Source organism: Ovis canadensis, chromosome 14 (genome assembly GCF_042477335.2).
Source record: "Ovis canadensis isolate MfBH-ARS-UI-01 breed Bighorn chromosome 14, ARS-UI_OviCan_v2, whole genome shotgun sequence".
NCBI classification, from domain to species: domain Eukaryota; kingdom Metazoa; phylum Chordata; class Mammalia; order Artiodactyla; family Bovidae; genus Ovis; species Ovis canadensis.
In genome coordinates, this window is record NC_091258.1 from 54,146,975 (window position 1) to 54,173,027 (window position 26,053).

General features: G+C 48.0%; 1 protein-coding gene across 2 annotated transcripts in view; it reads left to right on the forward strand.

Moving 5' to 3' along the window:
• The window catches only part of ZNF536 (zinc finger protein 536), a 331,324-nt gene that overhangs the window by 146,726 nt on the left and 158,545 nt on the right, over positions 1–26,053 (forward strand). For both annotated transcript variants that reach the window (XM_069548992.1, XM_069548993.1), the window contains exon 3: positions 19,265–19,417. In XM_069548992.1, the coding sequence (XP_069405093.1) occupies positions 19,265–19,417 (153 nt within the window). The remainder of the gene's footprint in view (positions 1–19,264; positions 19,418–26,053) is intronic.

Sequence of the window (26,053 nt, forward strand, 5' to 3'; positions counted from 1 at the left end):
ATCTGGGGTGGGGAAGTTGGTGGCCCAGGATGGTGCTCCTGGTATGTGAGTTGGAGCATCCTTCACCAAGCTGGTGGCCTTTCTTGACGAAGGGAGACTGGGCAGTAGCCGCCCTGCCTCAGGACTGAGCACTGTCTTCCTCTGGCGGACAGGAGCTGGCTGCAGACCGTCCTGTTGGGCCCTGTGGGCAGCCCATCAGCGCCCACTGCTTTCCTACATTGGGGGTACCTCGCACCCAGCCGGGCAAAGCCCAGTGAGGCAGGTACCGTTTCTACCCTAGAGGTGGTCTTTGACCCCTGAAAGGATTTGCTTTGCCTTTGAAGCTGAGCAGATTGCACCAAATGGCATATGTTTTCAAAGCGATTTCCCTGAGGAGAAGAGTCCAGGCCCCAGCCACACCCCTTTAGCTCTCTGCCGTAGATTACTCAGTTGAAGCCGTTTGTCATCCTCCAAGAGCAGGTGCTTAGGAAGAGGTTACACAGGTTACCTCCGCCCTCAGAGAAGTCTGTTTCCACTGGGGCCTCCCTCCCCTTGGACGCGGCAGGGCAGTCCACTAGGGCGCGTGCCGTCTTTCAGACTTGATCTGAGATGGCGCGACAAATGCTCTGATTGTGTTGGAGCCAAAGAGTGATGGAAGCGAAGAGTGTGTAGTAGATGGGCAGGGTGGGGTCTCCACCTCAGGGGGCATGACTCCACTTTGACAGGCCCCCCCCGCCAGGTGAAGTGCTCCTGCTCTTCACTGGTTTTCCCGAGGAGGCAGTTTTCCTCCTGCATCGAGACCAGCCACTCCTGGTGGATTTCAGAGAACACCACCTCTCTGCCCGCCCCCCAGCAGGCCCTCCAATCTGGGCTCCCTCGCTCCATTCATGAAGCTGCCTCCTTGGCTCGCCCCACAGCAGCCTTCATCTCCATTTGTCCTCACAGCGTCATGAGCCTGCACCATGAACCTCAGTCCCTGGGTGGCTTACAGAGGCTCAGGGGTCAGGAGGCCTGCATGGCAGCTGGCTTTGCCCTGAGCAGCTGGGCAAGCTCATACAAGGTATTCAACCTCTGTGTGCCTCAGTTTTCCCCTTGGTACAATGAAAATAATCATATGTCCCACCTGATAAATGTTACAGCTGCTATCATGATAGTTATCCCAGTCTTTCGTATTCATGTTATCATTAGCTGGTTCATATTTCGTTATCATGATGAATCTTATTTTCTATACGTTTATTTTGTCCACCCACGTGCATGTTGAGTTCCTTCAGGGTAAAACTCCCAACCTCTGATCTTCCCCACTGAAGGTATCTCAAGCTGTTGGCAAAAGTGGGATGTCAGCAGGTGCCCTGGGTTTGACCACAGGAGCAAGAGGGCCACCTCTGGGTCTCTGCTCAAACAGAGGGCTTTCACTGGGCTCAGCTCCGTGGCCACAGATCCATGGTGGATGATGTGGGAGTAGATACCGAAGTGCTTCCTGCCCTTCTGCAGCCTAGAGGAAGTCCCCCAAAGTAAAAGAAGAACATTCAGAAAGGGACCCAGTGGAGACTCCTACACAGGCCAGAGGTTTGCCCCCCAGCCCGAGGGGCAAGGGTGGCAAGGAAGAGTGGGTTCCATCAATGTGTCATGCATCTGATTTCTTGTAAACAGACTTGGACTAAGGAGAGAGCTGGGCTCCTCGCTGTGTGACGCGGGTGTCCCAGCTGCCTCCTCTGCCACCCGTCGTGCTCGCCTGCAGCCCCTGTGGGCTGCCTGGTCTGCTGTGTGGACTGCTGCCCGTCTCCTACTTGTGGGCGGGATGAATTAACTCGCCTCTAAGCAAATACTGGGGGCCAAAACCAAAAGGAAAATGAGGCCAGGGAGTCCAGGGTGTTGTCAGTCATTTGGTTGGATCTGCCTTTCTCCTAGAAGAAGCCCTGGGAAGAAAGCCCTGCAAGAGGTAATAATGGTGTCTTTCACAATGGAAAGGTCAACGGACCTGTGTTTATTGAATGACTCAGTGGGCCAGCCCTTTACTCAGCTTTGTAGGTGATTACGAGACAGGCAAATCTACGGGGTCCTCTTGGTAAGCAGGCTGGAATCCAAACGCATGAGAAAAATGAGAGAGCAGCCCGGAGCAGCATGTCATTGTACAGAATCGTCCAGAGGAGGTTCGGAGGATTCGAGGCTGTGCTCGGGAAGTCCAGGTGGTGCGGCCGAGTGGGAACACGCGAGGAGGCAGGAGGGAGAAGGCTGGGTGCCACAGACGTGGGTGTCGGGGTGTGGCGGAAGTCTCCAGCTCAGTGCAGCAGCGGGGGCGTGTTCGCGTCCCCTCGCCCAGGGCCCTGCATGGGCTCTTTCCATTGCCTGGCTCTCCGGCCCCTCCTCTCTCTCCCTGATCACTGCCCTTCCTGCCGAGGCCTCTTTGAAATTTGACTAAGGTTGCGAGCACGTATTTCAGCATTTCTGGATGCAATTTGGTATCAGAGCAAAGAATCAAAGGATATTTGCTATCATTTTAAAGTATGTTTCTCTCCCTCTTCCTCTGAGCACCTGACCCCACAATCATCACTGGCTTTGAAATAATAGACCCATCATAATTATGAGAATTAGTCTGGAGGCTTCTGCCTTATTTGCTCAACTGAGGTTACTGAGGCCGTCTTTAGAGGTGGAAAGGGTGTCCTGGACCATCTCAGCTGAGATGGCAAATACAGAGCTGTGCCTGCTGGGTGGGGGCTGCCAGGAAGCAAGAGTGAGGGAGTGGGCTGGGAGCAGGGAGAAAGCCCCCAGTACCCACCCCAAGAGCTGCTGCCCCTTGGGGACCTTGGACCCAGCGTTGTGAGAAAACAGTTTTTTTAGCAGAGGCTGAAACCAAGACCATGTGTGAAATGCCCCAAGTTTGTAAATGTTAAAAATAAATTTGGCACATGAAGACCCTGAGTAACGAATGAGCTCTCCATCGGGTTGCTACCCCCGCTAGTTACAGAAGTAGAAACAGAGGCCCAGGCAGGGGAAAGAACATGGGCTAGCTTATTAAGGTGGTGGACACTTGTGTCCCCTCTGCCTCCTTGGTCCAAGCCCCGAGGTGTTGCAAAGCTGGACTGAGTCAACACTCTGAGCTGGCTCTGTGACCGACCCGTTCCAGGCGGTGGGTCAGTGGCCACGTTGCAGCCCTTGGACAGCAGGCAGGGAAGCCCAGGGCTCTTACAGAGGGCAGCTTCAAGGTTCTCCTAGGGTATTTAAGGAATAGAGCCAGAGTTAATGCTGAACTCTTTCTTTGACTTAATTTATTATAATGTATGTGGCTAAAATGTAGATCACACTGCTGTTTTGGATCTCCATTTTGATTCCCAAAATTGCAATCATGATAGGTGGATTATAACCGTGCTTTAACATACAGATGAGGAAATGTATTCCTGTGCAATTTCCCCCTAAGGAGAAGTCAGAGGATAAGGGGCAGGAGTTTTGAATAACCTTGCAACATTTAGTTGTCTCTCTCGGTTATGGGATAGAAATTAGCATTACAGGACTATATGTGTTGTGACTCCAGCGCTGCTTTGAATTTTAGAGTGAAGGAGCTTCCAAAAGGAAGGGAGAAAGCGATTTTCCTTATTAGAAATTGTCACCAGGATCTAATCTACATCCAAAGTGGTGTCACAAAGTGTTAAGTAAATACGAAGTACCTACTATGTGCCAGGCACCTTGCCAGCAGCCTGGGAATGCCATGGCAAAGCAGACAGACCGAAGAATCCCTGGAGAACTGAGCTCTAGCAGGCAACACTGGGTGGTGCTGAGCAGGGGTGAGCTGGGGAGGAGGCTGAGGTGGGGGGGTGGGAGCTGTGAGAGCAGCTGGAGGGCCGGGGGTGGCAGGCCAAGGGAAAGGAGGGTGCAGGAAGCCTCACACAGAGGGGAAAGTGGAGTATTCTTCATGTGGGGGGTGTGTGCATGTGGTGGGGTTGCCTCCAAGAACGTATGTCTGGGTAGACTTTTCCTCGGGTCCAGATACTCAGCAGAAGAACCGAGCAGAACAGATGTCCTGAGGAGCTGCCCCAGGGCCTGGACTCTGCTCTCCCCACCAGCCCAGGTCCTGGACTGGCACCCACTCAACCTCTCCAATGCACACTGAGGGTTCTGTTTGAATTCTGCCACCTGCCGCTCTCACCCCCGCATCTGGGCCGGGGCTCTTGAGAGTTGTGAGAACCACACCCCCACTCCCCTTCCCTGCTGTGAGAGCTGGCTGTGGCTGTCCCTACACAGTGCAAGCCCTGGACTCTGTGTCACTAGGGCAGGTCAGTGCAGGAGGGTATAGGGAGTCTCAAAACGGGGGCCTCCTTTGGCCACACCGTGTGGAATGACCACCCAGTCTTCCCAACACCATTCATTCATTCATTCTCATCAGTATTTACTGAGCACCTACTCTGTTTCAGGAGGTTTTGCATGCATGTCAGTCACTCAGTCGTGTCCGACTCTTTGCAACCCCACGGACTGTAGCCCGCCAGGCTCCTCTGTCCGTGGACTATTCCAGGCAAGAATACTAGAGTGGGTTGCCATTTCCTCCTCTAGTGGGTCTTCCCAATGCAGGGATGGAGCCCATGTTGCATCCTTCCCAATGCAGGTCCTGCGTCTCCTGCATTGGTAGGCGGAGTCTTTACCACTGAACCACCTGGGAAGCCCCAGGAGGTTTTAGGGAGATAATATTGAAAAAAAAAGACTGCACCCCAGCTTATAAAGTGTAGACAAGCTAGTAGGAGAGAGAAATTAAGCAGGTATCATATATATATATGGTAAATACAAACTCTGAGAGGTGTGTCATGAAGGTTTCATTCTAGGGTAATTGGGATTGACCTGACTCAGTGTGTAAGTACAAGAATGTCTTCCAAGAAAGTGGCATTGGAGCTGAACTCTCAAGAAAGAGTGAACTCTCAAGAATGAACACATCAACCAGGCACGAGGGAGGTGATGTGCTAGGGTTTGGGGTGTATGTTTCAGGAAGAGGGATGAGTGTGTATTGAGATTCTGAGGTCCATCAAAGAGAAAGTTCTCACCTTTCTCTTTCTGGAGGGTCAGTAGAGCTGCCTTGGGCTCTTAGCTATTCTGGGAATGCCCTGGACAGACCCAGGCAGGACTGTGAGTGGCATCTCCTTGGCCCCCTGAAGCCTTGTCAAGGAAAGCTCCCAGCTCACATCACATCACGGTCCCAACTCACGTCCCAATGCCTGAAAGGTGGCTGTAAAATTCTTTCCCAATATTGGGGTGTGGGCATGAGCTGGTCAGAAGGCCTCTGGGGTACAGGACTGAGGGGCCTGGCATGTCTGGGCAGATGGGGTGCTCTGTGAAGATGTTCAGAAGCAGCCAGCCTGTCGCCCTTTAACACCAGCCATCTCATGAAAGGTATGTAGGATGGTGAGGCCTGAACTGCCCCAAATGGTAACTGCTCCTCTCTCTCCTTGTCATCCCAGTCTGATACCTTCCCCCTGGTCTTCCTCCTCACCCTTCATCCTCACCCACTCATCTCAAAGGGATGATCTGAGCAAGTCTGTCTTGTCTAGGAAGTGTCTTGGGAGAAGGCGTTAAACTGTAACTTCAGGATTAGAACAGAGCACGCGTGGAAGCTTGTTCATGGGTTTCCCACCACGGAGGCTGGTGCCACTTTGCACCCCGGAGATGACCTTTCCAGCTTGGCAGTGTGCTGGGGGAGGGTGCTGACCATGAGCTGGGCTCCTATGGTGATGCTGTTGTATGAATCATCACCTCTGGGTTATCCTAGTTATCTGTGTAGGTAGGTCAAGGGTAGGTCTGGACCTGGGTAGTTCAGGGGAACTGTCAGTTGGGAGTGTATCACATGCCTTTTCCTCACACTATGTCATTTAGTTTTCACAGGGATTGGAAAGTAGTGCTGTTATGCCCGCTTTACAGACAGTATTTACAGTCTGGGCAAGGCTAGGGGAAGCATCTACAGAGGTGTAGCCCAGAAGTGGCAGGTCCAGGTTGGAAAATCCAGAGCTTGCTGTCTCAAAGCCAGTGACTTTCCCACTTGCCTGTGATAGCTCTGCAAGGTTTAAGGTATATTAAGGCCTTGCAAATCCCCTATCTCATGAAACATTCAGATTCCTTTGTAAGTACCATTATCCAGTTAGTATCCAGTTATACAGATTAGGATGCTAAAGTTCATGACGCTTTAGTGGTTTGCTTGGAATTCAGAGTTTAAACTCAAACTCAGATCTTGGAGTCAAACACTTCTAGGTGTTTTGAGGTGACCCCTTCTGGCTGACAGCCTCTGTGCATGCCTGGGGACCATGGGGACAATTTCCTCTGTCCTACCACCCTTCCCTCCACCAGGAAGACTGCTTGTCCATGTCCCCTCCTTCCCTGGGCCTCCTTGGCAGACAGACTCATTTGCTGGTCCCTTGCGAAGATTTGTTTGGACTGGTCTATGGGATTGCTAGAACCTGGAGGTTTCCCTTTGAGAATTTTGCCAACACTTGATAACTTTCGTCCGGGCTCAAAGGAAGAATGAGCAGACTTGACCTTCCTGTTTGAAGCTGCTCCCCAGGAAGCTAGTCCCCAGGGGTCAGTTCATTCATTCGCGCATCATTCATTCATGCATGAGCTGGATGAGTGATGGTTGGATGCCTACTACGTGCCAGATATGGAGGAAGATTTCTCTGGTCCTCTTGTCCTCTGCTAGTTATAAGCTAGAAGGAGAACAAAATCCACACTCTTCACCTGGCCAGAGAAGCTAGTTGCGGGCCCACTCAGGATATAAATGTAACCAGGAGCTATCTGAGGTTTATAGCACAGCTTCGTTTGTAGTTGAGAAAGGCTACTCCTATGGTTATCAGAAAGCAAAGTTACTTTCAAGCAGTGTCTGGGGGTCATGAGGAGGAAAACAGCAAAAACTTCACTGAGTATGTCACAGTCGTATTGTCCAAAGTCCACTCCCCAGCCAGGAGCCTGGGGGCTCGGGGGGGCATCAACCTTGCCAGGACGCAGACACTGGACCACTCGTGGGGAAGGCCATTCTCCAGGGCATCGGCTCCAGCTTTGTTTTGCTGGCATGTACCAAGACAGTGGTCAGCGTGGTGACCTTGGCTGTCTCCTTGGCTCCTCTGCTTTGTGGCCTGAGCCAAGTCCAAAGGGTTCGTCCTTTGGAGATCTATCAGCCAGGCAAAACAGCTCCAGAAAAATGTTTGTACCGTGATGGGCAGAGCTGGATAGAATTTTTTTGCTAATTTTTATATGTCAGCTAAAGTATTTATTACTACAAAGTGTTTAAAGTTTCAGCATTTATTAAAAAAATTTAAATCTTGATCCATTGATATTATTCTTCTGATAAAGGTTCTCAAATTAAAAGGGCTAGATAAGTCAGTGCAGCTCAGAAATGGCAGTAACTTCAGAGCTGGCAATTGACACTTGTTTTCTGCCACTGTTTACTCTTCAATAAAAAATGCATATTTACCATAGCAACCTCCTGATCACGTGGTGCCCTGTCTTACCCGCTACCCTCTAAAACAGAATAGCTTCTTAAAGAAACACACACATTCTAATATGTATGCTTTTCAGAGGCAAAAATGTGTTCTTTATAAGGAAGCCCTCTTGCCTGGGATTTAATGCTAATAAACATGTCATCTTTATAGAAATCATTTTGGTCCTGTGTCTTAAATTTTAAGGCATTCACCCTGAAAATCAAAATAAAATTACTCTTGGAAGGACTTTTGATTATCTTGAGAGTTTGTTGATCATTTGTTTTAATACAGTTTTAAAATAATGTATATTTGGATGTATACATGCGTATGTATATATATATATATGTATATATGGTTTTTTTTTCCCCCAAACAGTAGCCATTATTATCATTTGGGAGGGAGTTTGATGTAGATTCTAATGACCTGCTGCTTCATCTGTGATTAAAGATTGTCATCTATGCAAAGCTCAATTGCAGGCTGAATTGTTTTTCACTGTTAACTTGGGAGAATTGCCTGGGTGTTCAGAGCTTTGGAGAAACTGCTGTAACCTGGACTTTTCAGAAAGGGAGCATGCCCTCTCATTCTGGACCTTGTGCAGGTTGTAGGTTCTGTGGCTTGGGGAGAGTGCTAAAGCCACAGGTCTCTGCCCTCCCCACGAGCCACCCTTGCATGCAAGGCGTCCCTTTGGCAATATTCATGTTAAAAGCTGTTATTAACTGGAGCATATCCTGCCTGCACCAGGCCCTTGCTAAATGAATTGTTAACGACTATCCCCGCTTTGCAGATAAGGAAACTGAATGAACCTCAGAGAGGTTATGTCATTTGCCCAGGATTATATTCTCTAAGAGTTGGTGGAACTTGGTTTTGACCTGAAGCACCTGATTGAAAACTTTTTCCACTTCATCTGTGCTTGGAACCTTTCTGTCAGACATCAGCCGGAAGGACAAGTGGGAACAGCGTGGGGGGTGGCGGGGGCAGCGGTAGGCAGTGCCTTCTTTTGCGGAATGTTCTCAGGAGATGTTGCATGGCCTCAGCTTCAGTAGAGTTTCTTGGCTCACCCTGGTTTGCATCTGGGCCTGCCAGCCATGTACCCCTGTGCAGGTGTCTGGACACCGCAGCCCTGGGAGGGTGGTGTCTGGCTGTGTATGTGATGAGAGAGCTGCGGTCAGTACCCCAACAGCCTGGGGGTGGGATGCATCCGAACCAGGCCTGGTGGATTTTTTAAATTCCTTTCAGCCACATGCAGACCAATTTGAAAAACAAGAACATATTGTGACTCTGTTATGCTTAGTGGCTTTGGGGGAAAATCCGATTGTGATGTGAGGCAGGGCTCTCTGTGGCGATGTGGCGTTGTGACCCTAACTCAGAAGAGGAGAGCTGCCCAGACCCCATGGCCCAGCCAACCAATCTGACTGCAGCGTGTCCACGAGCCATTTCGTAATTATCCATCATGAATGCCTCCATGCTGCCTTAATAGATTATTTAAAATGGTGCCTGTGTCTCCCATGCAACCTCGTTGGCCCCGAACTGTACATACATACAAGCCGGGAGAGGTAATTGCTTATCATGTATCTTTTTGTTCCAGACACTTTTATAAAAGAGTATGTATTATGTATGGTGTGACCTTCAAATGTCAGGAATGTGTTGTGCAATAAACTGTCAATATTTGTGGTTATAAGGTACTAGATGACTTTTACAATAATTGGAATGGCTATATTAAAAGCTTGGATCACTCAGCTGGTTAAAGAGAAAGACACAGGCCAGTGTTCATCAGGGACTCGCCTTCTGCCAACGATTAAATGAAAGATATTGCAAGGTGCTTAAGATGTCTTCTTTGTTTAAAAAAGAATATGGCAAAACCTGTCTCCAGGGGAGGCGTTATCTCCAGATCATTCCTTCTCCTTTCAGTGTGTGTCCGTCCCTAGAGAAAACTCAGCCCACAAGTTATGGTGACTGACCAAGCACATTTTGAAAAAGATCGGTCCAGCTTGTTCTCAGTGTCATTTAAGTAAGAATTCCTGAAGCCTGCCCGGTAGTCAAAGAGATCTTCTCCAATCTTCCCCCAGCCCCCACCCCAACCATAAAGGAGGGGGCTGTAAATTACCTTAAGAGGATCTTAAAAGCTATAGTTTTTTTTTTTTTTTAAAGAAAATAAATTACATAGAAGTCTTTTGGGAATTTATGCGTTACTGAAAGTAGAGGCTTCTATAGTCTGTCTTTTTTGTGTTCTTTTTTTAAAGAAAGGAACATGTAATTTAAATTATGAAGAAGGGAAAGCATAACAAATATTTTGCAATAATTACGGTAGTGATTGGGGCATGGATTACTTCTAAAGTATCTGTTTTATTATGTTTTTCTATTGATTACTGTTTCTTTATGCTGTTTCTTCCAATGCAATGACATCTTCCTTTTTAGCCAGGAAGTAGCCACTCCAGTATTCTTGCCTGGAAAAACCCATGGACGGAGGAGCCTGATAGGCTGCAGTCCATGGGGTCGCTAAGAGTCGGACACGACTGAGTGACTTCACTCTTCACTTTCATGCATTGGAGAAGGACATGGCAACCCACTCCAGTGTTCTTGCCTGGAGAATCCCAGGATGGGGGAGCCTGGTGGGCTGCCGTCTATGGGGTCGCACGGAGTTGGACATGACTGAAGCAACTTAGCAGCAGCAGCAGCAGCAGGCAGATGAAATCCTGGAAGGTGCCTCAACGACACACCGCCATCTTCCCTCAAGCTGTTGTGATCTTGCTGATTAAAGTGTATGTGTGTGGTTCCTTCCACCTGGCTAGAGACCCAGGAGACACCCTGAGGCCTCCTCCTTCAGGAAGCTTCCCCAGGTGCCCCTGACCTCCTGCCCCCCTGCTGTCTTCACACTCCAGCCCCAGATGGTCTGTGCTGAGCACTTTGGGGGCATTTCCGCTATTTTGCTCATACACGGGGCATTTCTGATGTTTTGCTCATACAGGGGGCATTTCTGATGTTTTGCTCATACAGGGGGCCACTTCCCCCCGGACTACTCAAAGCAACTTTCCTCTTATAGTCAGGAGCTCATCTTGCCCTCTGAATTCCAGTTTGCTTGCCTCCTCTGATTCTTTTCTTTATTTTAAAAGGGTGTGTTTAAAAGAGTAGGTGCAAGTTTTAAAGTATGTATTGAGCACCTGCTAATGAGCGGAGTGCCTGCCGAGTGCTGGGGTTATAACACCAAACAGTAGTGTGTGGTCCTTGTTTGTGTGGAGCTTGTGTCCAAGGGCAGACAGGTGGTAAGCAGACAAATATGCAGGTCAGTTAGCATCTGCAATAGGTGACAGTTCCTCAAAGGACAAACCAGAGAAAGAGCACCCCAAGAATGTGGAGTCAGGGAGAATTCCTCCAGACAGCGTGGTCAGAAACAGCACAGCCAGGAGAGGCGGTGGACTTAAGTCTGAGTGTGAGTCTCTGTGAATTCTGGGGGGAGAGAATTCCAGGTGGATGGGACCGCAACAACTAGTCAGTCCTAAAGGAAATCAGTCATGAATATTCATCAGAAGGACTGATGCTGAAGCTGAAGCTCCAATACTTTGGCCCCCTGATGCAAAGAACTGACTCATTGGAAATGACCCTGATTCTGGGAAAGATTGAAGGCAGGAGGAGAAGGGGACAACAGAGGAGGAGATGGTTGGATGGCATCACTGACTTGATAGATATCAGTGTGAGCAAGCTCCTGGAGTTGGTGATGGACAGGGAGGCCTGGCGTGCTGCAGTCCATGGGGCTGCAGAGTCAGACATGACTGAGCAACTGAACTGAACTGAACTGGGGCAACAGGAGCAAAAGTGGGGTGCCAGCCAGGAGGCCTTGAGGAAAACCGGTGGAGGGCTGGAGCAGAGTTGGGATGAGGTCAGAGCAGCAGTGGGGGCCACTTAGTTGGGGGTGGGAGACCGTGAGGAGTCAGGGGTTATTCTAAGGAGTGACAGAGCCAATGGCTTGTCCCTCCCCTGCCCATAGCCAGGCTCTCCCCAGGGGATGGCATCTCCCTGGGCCGTGCCTCTCCAGTCGCATCCTGCCTGCTTCTCCTCCCCCAGGCCAGTCCATAGGTGACCCTGCTCTGCTCTGGTTCACCTGATCAGTCTCTGGGATGTGTCCCTGCCCTGCAGGCCAGAGGCAAGAGAGAGGTGTGCGGAGCCCAGAGAAATCCGTCACACAATCTGTCTTGTGGAGGGTTGCTTCTCTGAGTCCCACATCCTGCCTGCTGCGTCCCTGGTCACAGCTCCCAGGCTGGGGACTAAAAGCGCATGCCACAGCCAGCCCTGAGCGCCTTGGGAGAACTGGCATCCCAAGGATTACAGAGCATGTTGTCGGTGGCAGCGTCACACAATGCCAAAGGGAAGAGACCCCATGGGTGGCCCAGTCACCAGCAGGGGCGTTCCGCACACTCCCGTGACAGTTAGGAAAGGGCTCTGGGCCTGGTAAAACCAGAAACACATTTGGCCCACAGTGCTTGATTTTGAAGCCCTTGTGTATTTTAAGGGAAATTTAATCCATATGTTTCTGATTCATTTTCACTTAACTCATCAAAATGTTGCTTTAGAGAAGCCATTTGAGATCCTAGTATCTTATACTTCTTTTCCTCCAAATTTTAGCCTTTTAGTGACCTATTTCCCCAATTCCAGAAATTCTATCTTGCTAAAAGCAAATGGAGCTCTGCACAGTTTTGAGTCTGGGTCAGAGGTGAGGAAGGCGATGATGGAGGACATTCACCTCTGTGACCAGAGGTCTGTCACGAGCTGGGCCTTGCCAGGGAGCCCAGCCTGGTCCCTGGTCCTAAGGACCCACAGGGAAGCTGGCTGGCCTTCTCACAAATGGCCATCCTTTTCTAAAATAGCTCTCTATTTAAACAAATACTTTTGCCAATCCATATTAATGCTTAAGTATTTAACATGACTATATATGGCCATCATAAACCAGGGAACTTTGATGGAATAACAGAGACACCAAATTAATACTGACCTAAGGCATGACTTACGTCTTCGAAGAGTTAAGTACAGTTGTTTATGGCAATGTTATAATTTTTATGCATACCATTAATTTAAAATCATTTTTTAAAATAAAAGGAACCCTTCATCAGCCACAGCCATTACCTCTACCACAGTAATTGTTTTGAGTCTGTTTTAAAGTTTTCAAAATAAGCGAAAGTGTTAAGCTTTTAAGAGGAACTATACATTCTCCTGGACATTTTCTCCAAAGTGTTCTTTCTTCTACCCTGAAACCATTTTAGAACACTGATATATGTGGGCAAAGAAATTAAGAAAGATGTGATTTTTGGTGTCCTGTTCACCCTTTAGACTCTACAAATTGCTTTTTCCTTCATTAATGAAGTGAGAGCTGTGCTTTTGAGATGCTCTTTGCACAAGGCAGACTTTCAGAATGAACTGCACGACTCATCTGGGAAAATGTATTTACTGTTATACTAAGAGTTTCATAGAAATTAAAATACCATGGCCTTTTATGTCGTAAAATAGTAAGCACTCAGGTGTATGGACAGCTCCCTCATCCCACTGAGGTTCCTGGGACAACTCTCTATTCCTTTCATGGGTTTATCTTCATCATCATCATTACAATTTTTTTCTAATTGAAAATCTTTCCGGAATGTACTTTTGGGCGTGTGAAGGGTAAGGCTGCCTGGCAGGATGAGGTGAGCAGTCAGGGTGCATGCACAGTTTAAAAAGGAACCTCTCTTTGCTTTTTCTATTTGGTCCCACCCTGCCTCTTTTGGTCCCTCTGGACCTTGTTTTCTGTCACATTCTGTGGATTAGTAGGACTACCTGGAGAATTGGGTATAAACCTAAAAGACTTCACTAGTAGAAGGTTCGCACGACTTGGTTCCTGATTTCTCCCATTGCGACTAGTCTCCAAGTCTCCAGGACTTGACAGAGCCAAGATTTGTTCTCATTCATGAGCAGTCTGTCTTGGGTCGATCTGGGGACTCAGCGATCCAGGCATCCTCTGTTTTGCAGTTTTGCCCCCTCAACACGTGTGTTGCAAGGACAGAGTGGCTGGGGAGGAGAGGGAGGCGGCCATGGTACAGAGCCTCTCCTTTCAGTGCCTCCAGCCATTGCCTGGACTAGTCAGTGGTGCCAACTTTTAGGCAAAGGCAGTTGGGAAAAGTTGGGGCTCGTGGAATATACTGAAGGATGTACTATCCCTTTCATGGTCATTTCCTCCCATCTCTCTGAAATCCATCCCTATTTCTGATTTGGCTTAAGATGGGCTAGGACTTCCCCAGGGACTCAACAGTAAAGAACCTGCCTGCAATACAGGAGACTCAGGTTCAATCCCTGGGTCAGAAGATCCCCTGGAGGAGGGTATAGACAGAGGGCTACAGTCCATGGGGTCACAAAGAGTCAGACACGACTGAAATGACTGGACACGTAGGCTAGGGTGGGTGAAGGAAAGGCCACTACGTGGGTGAAGACAGCCTGCAGTGGACTTGGGGCTCACAATATCGCAGGACTATAAGGAGCCGGAGGGGAAGAGCCAGTAAGTCCAGCTGGGGTGGGGTGAAAGGTTTTGCCTAAAGATAGCCAGGCACTGGGGACCAAGAAGGAAGAGCTTCTGCCTCCTGACTCCTTCTCTGCAAACAAGGGTATTTTAAATATGTACCAAGGAAGTCAAGTATTTAAAGATAACCCTTGGGGGAAGGAATCTACCCTTAAAATACAAAATTATTTCATAAACCAAGTTTTTAAATTCCAAACAAATATAACAGTAAGGTTGAGTGTATAATGAGGCACCCAGAAATTCAAATCACATTTGTGTACAAGATAGCCAGTCTCAGAGATGGATGCGGGTAGCTGCTGATGGTGTTTTATGTGAGTCTAGGTTTTAACTTTTGAGAAGTTGTTTTTCTTTCTAAGCATCTGATTCTTTGTCTCTCCAGGACTGCCAGTTTGTGGTTTAGTTGATGATGAGGATTCTAACATAATCCACAACCATTTCGAATCTCCCGGCCCCTTCTTTAGCCCACAGCTGTGGGCTCTCCCTCTGTGAATTCTAGGGAAGGTAATGCACCTCAGTCAGCTTGACCTAGGGCAACCTAGCTATATACTCAGAAGATTGGGAGAAGCAAATGGAAACATAGAAGGCAAGGTTTCTGACCTTGAGATGACAAACTTACGAGGGTCAGTTGTTCGATGTCCCCCCAAACACATCTTTTTAAATTGAAGTATAATTGATGTGTAATATTATAAATATTATATATAAAGCATACAGTGTAGTGATTCACAGTTTTTAAAGGTTGTGCTCCACTTAGAGCTATGATAAAATGTTTCCAGTATTGTACAGTATATCCTTGCAGCGTGTTTTAGACATAATAGTTTGCACCTCTTAATCCCCTCCTCCTATACCGCCCCTCCCCGTTCCCTCTCCCCACTTGAAACCACTGCCTTGTTCTCTGTGTCTGTGAGTCTGTTTCTTTTTTGTATTATTCTGTTGTTTTTTGTATATTTTCTATTCCACATGTAAGAGATACCATACAGTATTTGGCTTTCGCTGTCTGACTTGTTTCACTTAACAGAATACCCTCCATGTCCTTCCACGTTGTTGCAAATGGCAAAACTTCTTTCTGTTATGGCTGAGTAGTATAACACTGGATGTGTGTTTTGTTGTTTAGTCGTTAAGTCATGTCGGATTATTTGGGGACGCTGTGGACGGTAGCTTCCCTGTCTATGGATTTCCCAGGCAAGAATACTGGAGCGGGTTGCCATTTCTTTCTCCAATGTGTGTGTATGGGTTCTTTCCCACTAGTGCCACCTGGGAAGCCCACACACACACACACACACACACACACACACACACACATATATAAACCCCACAGGCTTCCGCAGTGGCTCAGTGGTAAAGAATTTGCCTGCAATGCAGGAGATCAAGGTTTGATCCCTGGGTTGGGAAGGTCCCCTGGAGGAGGGCATGGCAACCCACTCCAGTATTCTTGCCTGGAGAATTCCACGGACAGAGGAGCCTGGCAGGCTACATACTACATTGGGTCACAAAGAGTCGGACATGGCTGAAGCAACTTAGCACGCACGCACACCCCATGTCTTCTCTATCAGTTCACTCGCTGATAGGCACTCAGTGTGTTTTCATGTCTTGGCAATTGTAGACAATGAACATCGGGGTGCATGTATCTTTTCCAATTAGTGTTTTTGCTTCCTTTGGATATACACCCAGGGGTGGAATTGATGGATCATATAGTAGTTCTATTTTTAGTTTTTTGAGAAACTGCCTAACTTCTTGAAACAAAACTTGAAATGATTGGATCCGTGTCTTCTTCTTTATCTAAACACTCCCAGCTTGTAGGAACAGGAGGAAGCAGAGTTTTTGATATCTACTACAATTCACCTGTTTTAGGCTGAAACTTGGGAAGGCTTGCATGTATAGTCTGTGTTCCTCTGGAATATTATTTGCTGCCATTATGTAAGATATCCACTCCTGAAGAATAGATCGCATATTATTTAGTGGGGTCAGGAAAAGAAACAGAGGTCCCAGGAGCTACTTCTCAGCTATTTCCCCATATTGTGAGGCCCAGAGCACACTCAGGTTGAAGCTGTGTTGCCTGCAGTCGGATGCCCCCACTCTTGGGGACACCCCAGCTTCGAGGAGCTGGCCGCGGTGCTTTCACAGAGGAGCAGGAGGAGCAGATAGCGAGACTGAGGCCCACCTCTTTTCACATGCCCAGCCTCATTCTACTCAACACTCTTAGAGCAAGCGTCTGATCAGAGAGAAGAGATACTGCAGATTTTAGAAAACGGAATATATAAAAAAAGCAAAAACAAAAGCAGTCCACATGTGGCCTGAAAAAAGGTCACACATGTCTTTTTTATAATGCTTCTTCCCTTCTATCATCTCTTTCCTGGAGGGGCTGGGGAAGGACTGTTCTGTCCCTAACCAGGACCATGGATGTGTCCTTGGCTGGCTGTGTGGGGCCACAGGCAGGGCCTTGGGACTCGGTCTGGAGAGTCTTGCAAAAAGACAGCTGCTAGTGCTTCTGCACCCTGGGGAGAGAAGGAATGAGGAACAGCCTCATCTTCCCCTCTGAGCCAGCCTCTTGGGTTCTCAGAGGGGCGGAGCCTAGTCTAGCACACCTTGTTTAACGGTACCCATCCATGTATAGACAGGGACTCACACACAGCCCTGAGAGTGTGCGGCTGGGTGGGCCTTCCTCCACCATCACTGACGGTACTTGGCTTCCAGCCTCTCCGGACACTTCCTGGGACCACCCACAATTCCCCTTCATCCTCACTCAAGTTTGTTTTTCTACTTGGATTAGTCTAAGAGTAAACGCCATAGGCCTTCTGGCCCTCGAAGGGGAGGGGGAGGAAGTCTGTGTAAAGTGAAAATTAGACTCTTAAATCTGCAGAGAAAGCTGTTTATCTTACAAATTTATTCTTTTTATTGGGCCACACATATCCAAGATAGAAAGATAAAAGGAAAACAGATACAGGACATCACTTAGAGTGACATATAGTGGGATGCAGCTCATCCTCACCTTCCGTAAAGCCTGTGGGAGCGCATGGTGGCAGCTCTATCTGTCTATTTATCTACAGCATGCCCTGGGCCAGGGCCCACCAAAGGCTGCAGTGGAGATGCATTCCCCACACTCTCTATTCTCCTCTGTTGGACTGCTCCCCAGAGGCTCCGATGGAGGAGGGTCTCGGGGAGGTGCTCGACTGCTGATAGTGGGACATGGGAATGGGCAGGGATGCAGAGTCAAAAGCCCACACCTGCCTCCTCCTCTCCTGAAGTCAACACTTAGTTTTGTTCATCATTCAAATGACAGCTCATGACATCCTAACTTAAATAGGATATCTTAACCCCATTGCAGGGAGCAGTTGGGCAGAATTTTAATCAGGCTCATTGTTATTTTAAGCTGACCTCATGATCACACAAAAGATAAGCGAGTTACGCTGGGAGAGCAACTGCAACAGGTTTGGTGTTTGGGTGGCTGTGGGGGTACAGCGAGATGGGCCCACCAGTTGTTTATACCTAGGATGTGGTTGACTTGGAGTGGGCATCTGGTGTCTGGACGTTTTCCTCCTGGACCGTTGGCAAACTGGTTCTTCTAACACAGCGGTGGCGGCAGTCCTCGTGGATGTGACCTGTGGACGTGGGGCTGCCTGCTATGAATGCATGTGGGGCGTTTGTCCGCCATGATCTTGAGAGCCTCCTTTGTGCCTGCTTGCCCTTATCAGTAGCCATCTCTGGAAGTCTTTCCACAGTCCTGTGGACAAACCACAAAGCTAGTGGTAGGTCAGGTGGGCTCTAGATGTGGATGAACCGAGTCCTCCTACCCATGTAACATTTTGAGGAAAAAAAGAGCTGGGCAGTTAGACCCTTTGAACAACTCTTATCCAAGGGTGGTTAGAAGAGTTGGGGAGAATAGGAGTCAAAGCGAGCCTTCCAGGAAACTTTCCAGGGTGGCACACAGTCCGAATGCACAGAGGATGCTTGAAGCCAAAGCGTTCCACGGTTGTTCCGAGCAAACATCCAGATTAGAATTAAGTGTGATTGCCTTCACCTTGTTCACGGCCTATAAGTCTGTCCCTTTTGGCTGTGAGCAGAGAACACCAGGAACGGATGTTGAAGAATGAAAGCAATTTGCATTTTCCATTGCTTGGAAGGTACAAATCTTGTTTATTTTGCTCTCTGCGGAACTCACAGGTCTGCTTATTATCCCAGAAAGTCCCCTTGTTCTCATAGTGAATCTACCGCGAGGCCTGGAGGATGGGCCAGAAGCTGCGGCCAGGACCCTGCCAGCCTTGAGGGCTTGGGTTCTGTGCCAGGCAGAGGCCTCCAGCCCTGTGGGGAGGCCAGAGGAGAAGGCTTGCGTGCCTCCCCTTCTCGAGGCAAGATTCCCAGCTCCTGCCCCGCTCCCCTGATGTCGCCTCCTTGGCAATGTGATGTCAGGCCTCGGGTGTTGCAATAACATATCCTCCAACCGCTAGATATTTTCACAGTTTTATTTACTATTATGTCCCGTCATTTCTGTGCAGAAGGCAGCCGTATGTAAATTTGATTCCATTTTCTAATGGTTTGGGTTACATAACAAATAACAGCAGGAAGGAAAATTTGTATTGATACTTTACAGAGGAAGTTCTCAAGTCACTGCACAAAGATTTAACTGTGGTGCTCTAAGTTTATGGGAGTTTTGCAGCTGAGTTTCTGCACATGACTTTGAATATGTCACTATATGTTTATCATGGGCTAATTGTGGAACCACATTTCCATACTTTTTCTTCTCTCTTTCATGAGATTACACCAGCCAGCGATGGAGGCAAGACTCTACAAGGAAGAAATGATCAGTTTGGGATAATTTTCTTTCCTGTCCCAAAATAGCTGTATGTCTGCGTGTCTTAGGGACTCAGCCGAGACACATTTTTTTCCATTTGTTGCTTGATATAATGCAAATGTGATTTCGATTCTGTAGCAAACTCTCCAGCTAGTCCATATTACAAATTAATCAGATTCAACAAACACCAACATTTTTAAACTTTTGCAAAAAAATACTTAATAGGAGCTAAGCAAAAGAAGAAATCAAACCAGCTGCTGACACAGCTGTTTCTTTTCTTGTTTAATTCAGTTCAATATAAAGGTACCATATGCTGCTTAAAATGATGATAGGAAAGATGAAATAATTTAAGAGAATAACAAGAAAATACATGAATTGTCAGCATTCTGTCAGATTTAGAGAATGAAATAGACAGGTGTAGTATTGACATGTTTAACTTTGTGTGGTGTTAGCAGTTTTGGTGCGAACAACTTCTGACATGTGCTGAAGTGATGTGAGAACGTTTCTCCTCCGCTGCAGACATTGGCGAGGAGGCTGGGAGATCGGCCGGCGTCCAGCAGCCCGCACTGCTTCGTGACAGGAGCCTAGGATCAGCCATGAAGGACTGCCCATACTGTGGGAAAACCTTCCGGACATCCCATCACCTAAAGGTCCACCTGAGGATACACACAGGTGAGAAATCTGGGTGCACAGCTCGGAGGAGGCGGCCCAAGCTGCCGCGCTCCTGTCCCAGGTCTAGCCTCTGTGGGCCGGTCTGTGCCCCACTGTCTGGGTCTGAGCTGACCCTAACGACCTAGTTCTCTGCCCCTGAATGACACATGGCATGTGGACGTGGGTCTCCCGTGGTCCAGGTTTGGGCTGATGGTGCTTTGTCCGAGGCACGGAAATGTTTTGCTTATGGGGTCCTCCTGCTGTACTGAAGTCGCACCTCCTACATCCCCATACGGACCAGGGGTCTTTCAGGCGCAGATGACTAGAACCCAGCTCAAACTGTAAAGATACAGGTCACGTAGGAGGTCTTTGAAGGCAGGCTGGCTTCCGGCCCCGTTGAGGTCACGCACCCACACCTGGGACTTGGACAGATGACGAGCGGAATGGGTAGCTCTCCACTGGGTCTCCTCAAACAGAAAGATTGAGATGCTCTTAACCGAGCCTCTGGACTGCTGCTGTCATTTCCCGTGTGTTGGCAGTGCCTGAGCCCCTCACAGTGAGGGCTTCTCTTGGTCTCTCTGCCTCGAGCCTCGGTCATGGTTCTTGTTAGCTTTTCTGCTAGTTGTTTGCACATTGCCGATACAAAAAAAAAAAATCTATCTGAGATATGGACACCTCCATTTTCTTTGATTTTTCTCCTGACACATTATCTATTGGAGTATGAGCTGCTTCAGAGGATAGACAAATATGCCATCTATTTTCAAAAATAATTGTGGTCTGTTTCCCAAGGAATCAATAAAGCTCAGGGTTGTGCACGATATTTAGTGCATACAGGCCTCATGTTCAGCGTGCTATGGAAGACAGGGAGCCCTCACCTGGGCCCTCACCCATGCCCACATGTCTCCCTGCCACCCAGCATCCTGAGGACAGGTGGTCATGGGCAGTGGGTGTGGGCTGCCATCTTTATATGCAGCCTGGGTACAGTTGGCCTCGCCACTGTCCCTCCCTGTCCTGGAGCGCTTCTCTCGTGGGGTCACCCCAAGGCAAGAGAGGACTCCTAACATGCACTGACGATGCAGCAGGCTCCCTCACCCTCTGGGGTCCATGGACTCTGACCATCTTGACCTTCATCACCTCCCTGTGACCCCATTGCCGTCTTCCTGTTCCTCCTGTGCAAGAGGTCTTGCTTCTGCGACAGGACCTTTGCACCTACTGCCCCCTCCCCCTGGACTGTTCTTCCTCCAAGTGTAACAGGGGGCTTAGCTTCACGTGATCTCTTGAGAGGGACCATGCCTAACTACCCTGCCTGAAATATCCCTTGTGCCCCTGCAATATTTTTTTCATAGACTTAGCACCTTGTGAAACTATCTTGTTCAGTTCAGTTCATTTCCTTATGTGTTGTTTATCTTCCGCCAAGTAGAATGTGAGGGTGGTAATATTGTCCATCTTTTTAAATGCTATAGAACCCCAGGCCTGCAAGAGTACCTTGCAGTAAACTATAGCTTAGCAGAGGCACAGTGCATTTATTTGAGAGGTTGAATGACAGACCAAATAAGTGAGCGACCCTTCTCCTTCAGTACCTGCTCTATGCTGGGGAACCTGGACTCTTCCCTGGGAACCTGTGGTCCTTCTAGAAAGACCCTCTGCACACACGAGCTGGTCAGAAGCTACCATGTGGCAGCCACCCTACAGGTGCCAGATGCATGGGTGTGGATGGAGCTCAGGGATGGGTCCCTGAGTTCCTGCCTCAGGGCCTTTGCACGTCTCTATAAGACAGGTCACCCACTGGCTTGTGCCCTCACTTTCAGAGTGGCACCCGTGTCCCCTTCTCAGTGAACTTTTCCCAGTGAGAGGGCTCAGGACAAGACAGCTCTTGCAACCACACCGATGTCCACTTTCCTCCTCAGGTTGTATCCAGGGTCCCCAGTGTTATGGCTGGGGGACCCACAGATGGGAGACAGTCCGCCAGGGCATCTACCATCCTGCTGTCTGCTGGGGTGTAGAGACCTATCCAGGCAGCTGCTGTGGTTCTGCCCTTTCTGGTGATGTAGATACAGGCTCTGGGGCCAGGTTTCCCAGGCAGGTGAGACCGGCCCTTCCAGGGTTAGTGTGGGTCAGGAAGGAAAGAGGCAATGTCTCCCAACCAGGAGCTCTGCCAGCCCACGGGCCCCCACCCACCCTCAGCTGGACTGTGGTTTATGTGGAAATGCCAAAGAATATTCCTGGTAAGTTAGGACTGAAGCCAGCAGAAAGAAGTCTTGCTGAACCTGAGCAGAAACAAATGGATACTGCTTTTGAAAGTTTTAAAGTTTGAGGAAGACTGTATTTGTCCAAGCTTCTGCTTCTTTTGCTTCCTAAACTTCTGAAGTTTGTGACCAACAGTCTTTGGTGACATTGGGAGAAGTGACACAGGGCCATGGACCGAGGCATTCTGGAAACTTCCTGGAATAAGGTCGAAAATGAGTGAAGTCATGGAAACATCACACCAGCCCTCCTTGGAAGCAGAATTTGCAGGGTTTGAAACGCAGAATGGTAACCAGATAAAGATCGATTTCCTTTTTATCAAAGAACAAAGAAGTTGGAAAATGCTTACAGTTGTGCTTTTGAACAGAACAGAAAGTGTTACATGTTATAAATCACCAAAGTAAACATCCATTATGACAATGTAAAAGCGTAGATTACGCGAGTAATTAAAAATCAAAATCAAGTGGTCTGTTAATGAATGAGTTAATAGGGGCCCCAGTTGTGGAGATGTCCTGGGCTGCCTTCCCTGTCTCTTTGTGGTTTTGTGTTTCCAGATGACATGGTCAGAGGACAGCAGTCTCCAAAATAGAACAGTTGTTTTCCAAAATGCCATCTTTTGAAGTTTTTCTATAATGAACCTATATAAGCACAGTAAAACTCTGATGTGTAATAAATATATTTTAATTGGTCAGGATATGAGGTGGTACATTCTCTGTATCTTTCTGTCCTACCCCATCTCTGTGGGAAGTTCTGATCATATAACATCAACTGATTAAAAAAAAAAAAACGCTTTCCTTTTTTTAACTCCGCTACATTAACCCAATTACTGCTCTTCTTCTCCAACACCTGTCTATTAAGAGAGGTTCTGAGCAGATGCACCAGTCAGGTTGCTCTGAACACCTGGGGGCTGGGCAGAGCCTTCAGGGAGCTAGAACATTTCAGCTGCTGCTGAGCTCCAGCCAGATCTATGGGGAACAGAGAGGAGCACCCAGAGGACCCTCAGATCCTAGGGCTGCCCCACTCTGGCTACTGCAGGGAAGATGTGGATTGCTGATTCCACCTAGGGAAGGCGGCACTCCTCTCCTGTTTGAAAGTCTGGCTGATTAGGACCAAATCACTAAACGTGCCTGATTTGTCTACTAGAGCACACTGCTAGTGACTGGAATTCAGAGCCAGACTCTAAAAAGACTGTCAGTTAGGGCTCTCCAGGGAAAGCCCTGTGTGTGTTTACACATCTATATACATATATATGTATCTATATATATCTATAGAGACATCTCTGTGTACATATACATGTATAGACACATCAATCTACATATATACACATTTATATATATACATGTCTATATACATCTATGCAATATGTATACATATATATTCGTGTGTCCATGCATGCTAAGTCACTTCAGTGTGTCTGACTCTTTGCAACCATATGGACTGTAGCCCACTAGGCTCCTCTGTCCATGAGATTCTCCAGGCAAGAATACTGGAGTGGGTTGCCATTTCCTCCTCCAGGGCATCTTTCTGACCCAGGGATTGATTGAACCCAGGTCTCTCTCCTGCATTGCAGGCGAATTTTTTACTGTCTGAGCCACCAGGGAAGACCTTTTATATATATTTATATATAGATTGAGGGCAGGAGGAGAAGGGGGTCACAGAGGATGAGACGGTTGGATGGCATCAGTGACTCAATGAACATGAGTTTGAACAAATTCTGGGACATCATGAAGGACAGGGAAGCCTGGCATGTTGCAGTCTATGTGATCGCAGAGAGTCAGATATGTCTTAGCAACTGAACAACAATAAATACATATATATATACACACATCAATATACATATGTTTTCATGCTAAGTGTGCATGCTATGTTGCTTCAGTCATGTCCACTCTTTGTGACTCGTAAGGACTGTAGCCCTCTAGGCTCCTCTGTCCATGGGGATTCTCCAGGCAAGAATACTGGAGTGGGTTGCTGTGCCTTCCTCCAGGAGACCTTCCTTACCCAGGGATTGAACCCGCATCTCCTGTGACTCCTGCATTGGAGGCAGAGTCTTTACCACTGAACCACTGGAGAAGCCTTATATACATATATACACATCAATATACATATACACATATCTGTATATATCTGAAAGTGAAAGTCACTCAGTCGTGTCTGACTCTTTGCTACCCCATGGACTATACAGTCGATGGAATTCTCCAGGCCAGAATACTGGAGTGGGTAGTCTTTCCCTTTTCCAGGGGATCTTCCCAACCCAGGGATCAAACCCAGGTCCCCCACGTTGTGGGTGGATTTTTTATCAGCTGAGCCACAAGGGAAACCGTTATATATATGTGTGTGTGTATGTGTGTGTATATATGTGTATATATATATATATATGTCTATATACCTATACCTAATAGACTCTTGAGAGTCCCTTGGACTGCAAGGAGATTGAACCAGTCCTTCTAAAGGAGATCAGTCCTGGGTGTTCTTTGGAAGGAATGATGCTACAGCTGAAACTCCAGTACTTTGGCCACCTCATGTGAAGAGTTGACTCATTGGAAAAGACTCTGATGCTGGGAGGGATTGGGGGCAGGAAGAGAGGGGGACGACAGGGGATAAGATGGCTGGATGGCATCACTGACTCGATGGATGTGAGTTTGAGTGAACTCCAGGAGTTGGTGATGGACAGGGAGGCCTGGCGTGCTGCGATTCATGGGGTCGCAAAGAGTCGGACACGACTGAGCGACTGAACTGAACTGAACTGAATATATATATAGAGAGAAAGAGAGAGGTCTTTATTATCAGGAATTTGCTCACTTGATTATATACATGCATACACATCAATATACATATACACATATATCTATATATATATATATATACACACATATATACATCCGTATACCTAATATATAGAGAGAGAAAGAGAGAGGTCTTTGTTATAAGGAATTGGCTCAATTGATTATATGCATAATATACACATCAATATCCACATACACGCATATCTCTATATATCTACATATATATGTATATAATCACATCTATATACATAATATATATATAGAGAGAAAGAGAGAGATCTTTATTATAAGGAATTGGCTCACTTGATTATGGAGGCTAATTAAGGGTCCAGTGTGTGTTTTGTGCAGGAGATTGGCAGGTACTGATCAGTTCCTGAAAGGCTGGAGGGGTCTGCATCCCCCACAAGCCCTAGAAGAACATAACACCCCATGATCTGCAGACAGCAGCTGGAGGCCCAGAACAGGGGATGGTATAAATTCCCATCCGAATCCAAAGACCTGGGAAGCAAGAGGGCTGGTGTTTAAGTCCTAGTCTGAGATGGACTCCCAAGACAGGAGAAGACTAGCCTCCCAGCTCAGAGAAACAGCTCCCTGTTCAGATTTGTTCTATTCAAGACTTCGGCAGATTGGGTGAGGCCCCCTCACACTGGGGAAGGCAATCTACTCTTCAAATGTTAATCTCGTTCAGAAATACCTTCAGGGACACATCCAGAATAGTGTTTGACCAAACATCTGGGCAACCTGTGGCCCTATCAAGTTGACGCATGAAAGTAACCATTGCAGAAAGGCATCAGCAAACTTAGTCATCCATGTAGCAGGAGGCAGGGAGGCCCCCAGGTTGCCCTTGACTGAGGCCAGCCCGTCATTTCATTAACAGCAGCCTCCAAAAGCACTCCATCCATTCCCTCACTTCCCCCTCCTCCAGGGACCACCTTGGGGATACACTGAGGGGTCCAGTCTGTCTGTTTTGTGCAGGAGATTGGCAGGTACTGATCAGTTCCTGAAAGGCTGGAGGGGTCTGCGTTCCCCACAAGCCCCAGAAGGATATAACACCCCATGTGTCGGCCCACCTGTGTGTCCGATGTCCCAGGTGATGCCTGCTGTCTCAGGAATGACCAGTGCAGAGAAACGTGCTAAGCAACCTCACTCATGAAAACTTGGAGGCACTAAAGTTCAGAGGCTAATTAAAAATAAATCTCATTAGTTTTTGTCCCCTCTTAAAGTATGCGCGTGGTTTATTAATCTGGTTTTGATTTGCTGCGTGTGCGGCTCTGGCCCAGAGTTGGGAACCTCTTTATGCGACTAGATTTGCACAGGGAAGCCAGCAGTGGTTCTCTGGGGGTCTCAGGGTGGGCTAAGGGGCATGCCCAGCACTGCCCAGCGGCTGGGTGCTGGCTGGGTGGGACACACAGGATGCCCTCCTCGGGTCACACCTGCATTCTTAGCACCAGGCATGAGTCTCCTTTGCCTGATGGGTCTGAAGGAAACGGTAGGGGTGAGAAGGGGGTGAGAGGGGGCTGAGAGCCCTCCAAGGGAGAGGCACACCCTGGGGGTTTTCTTGCTTCATGACTGAGGCTGTCTACATAGCATGACCGCAACCGACTGCGGCAGAAAAATTCAGCCGTCAAGG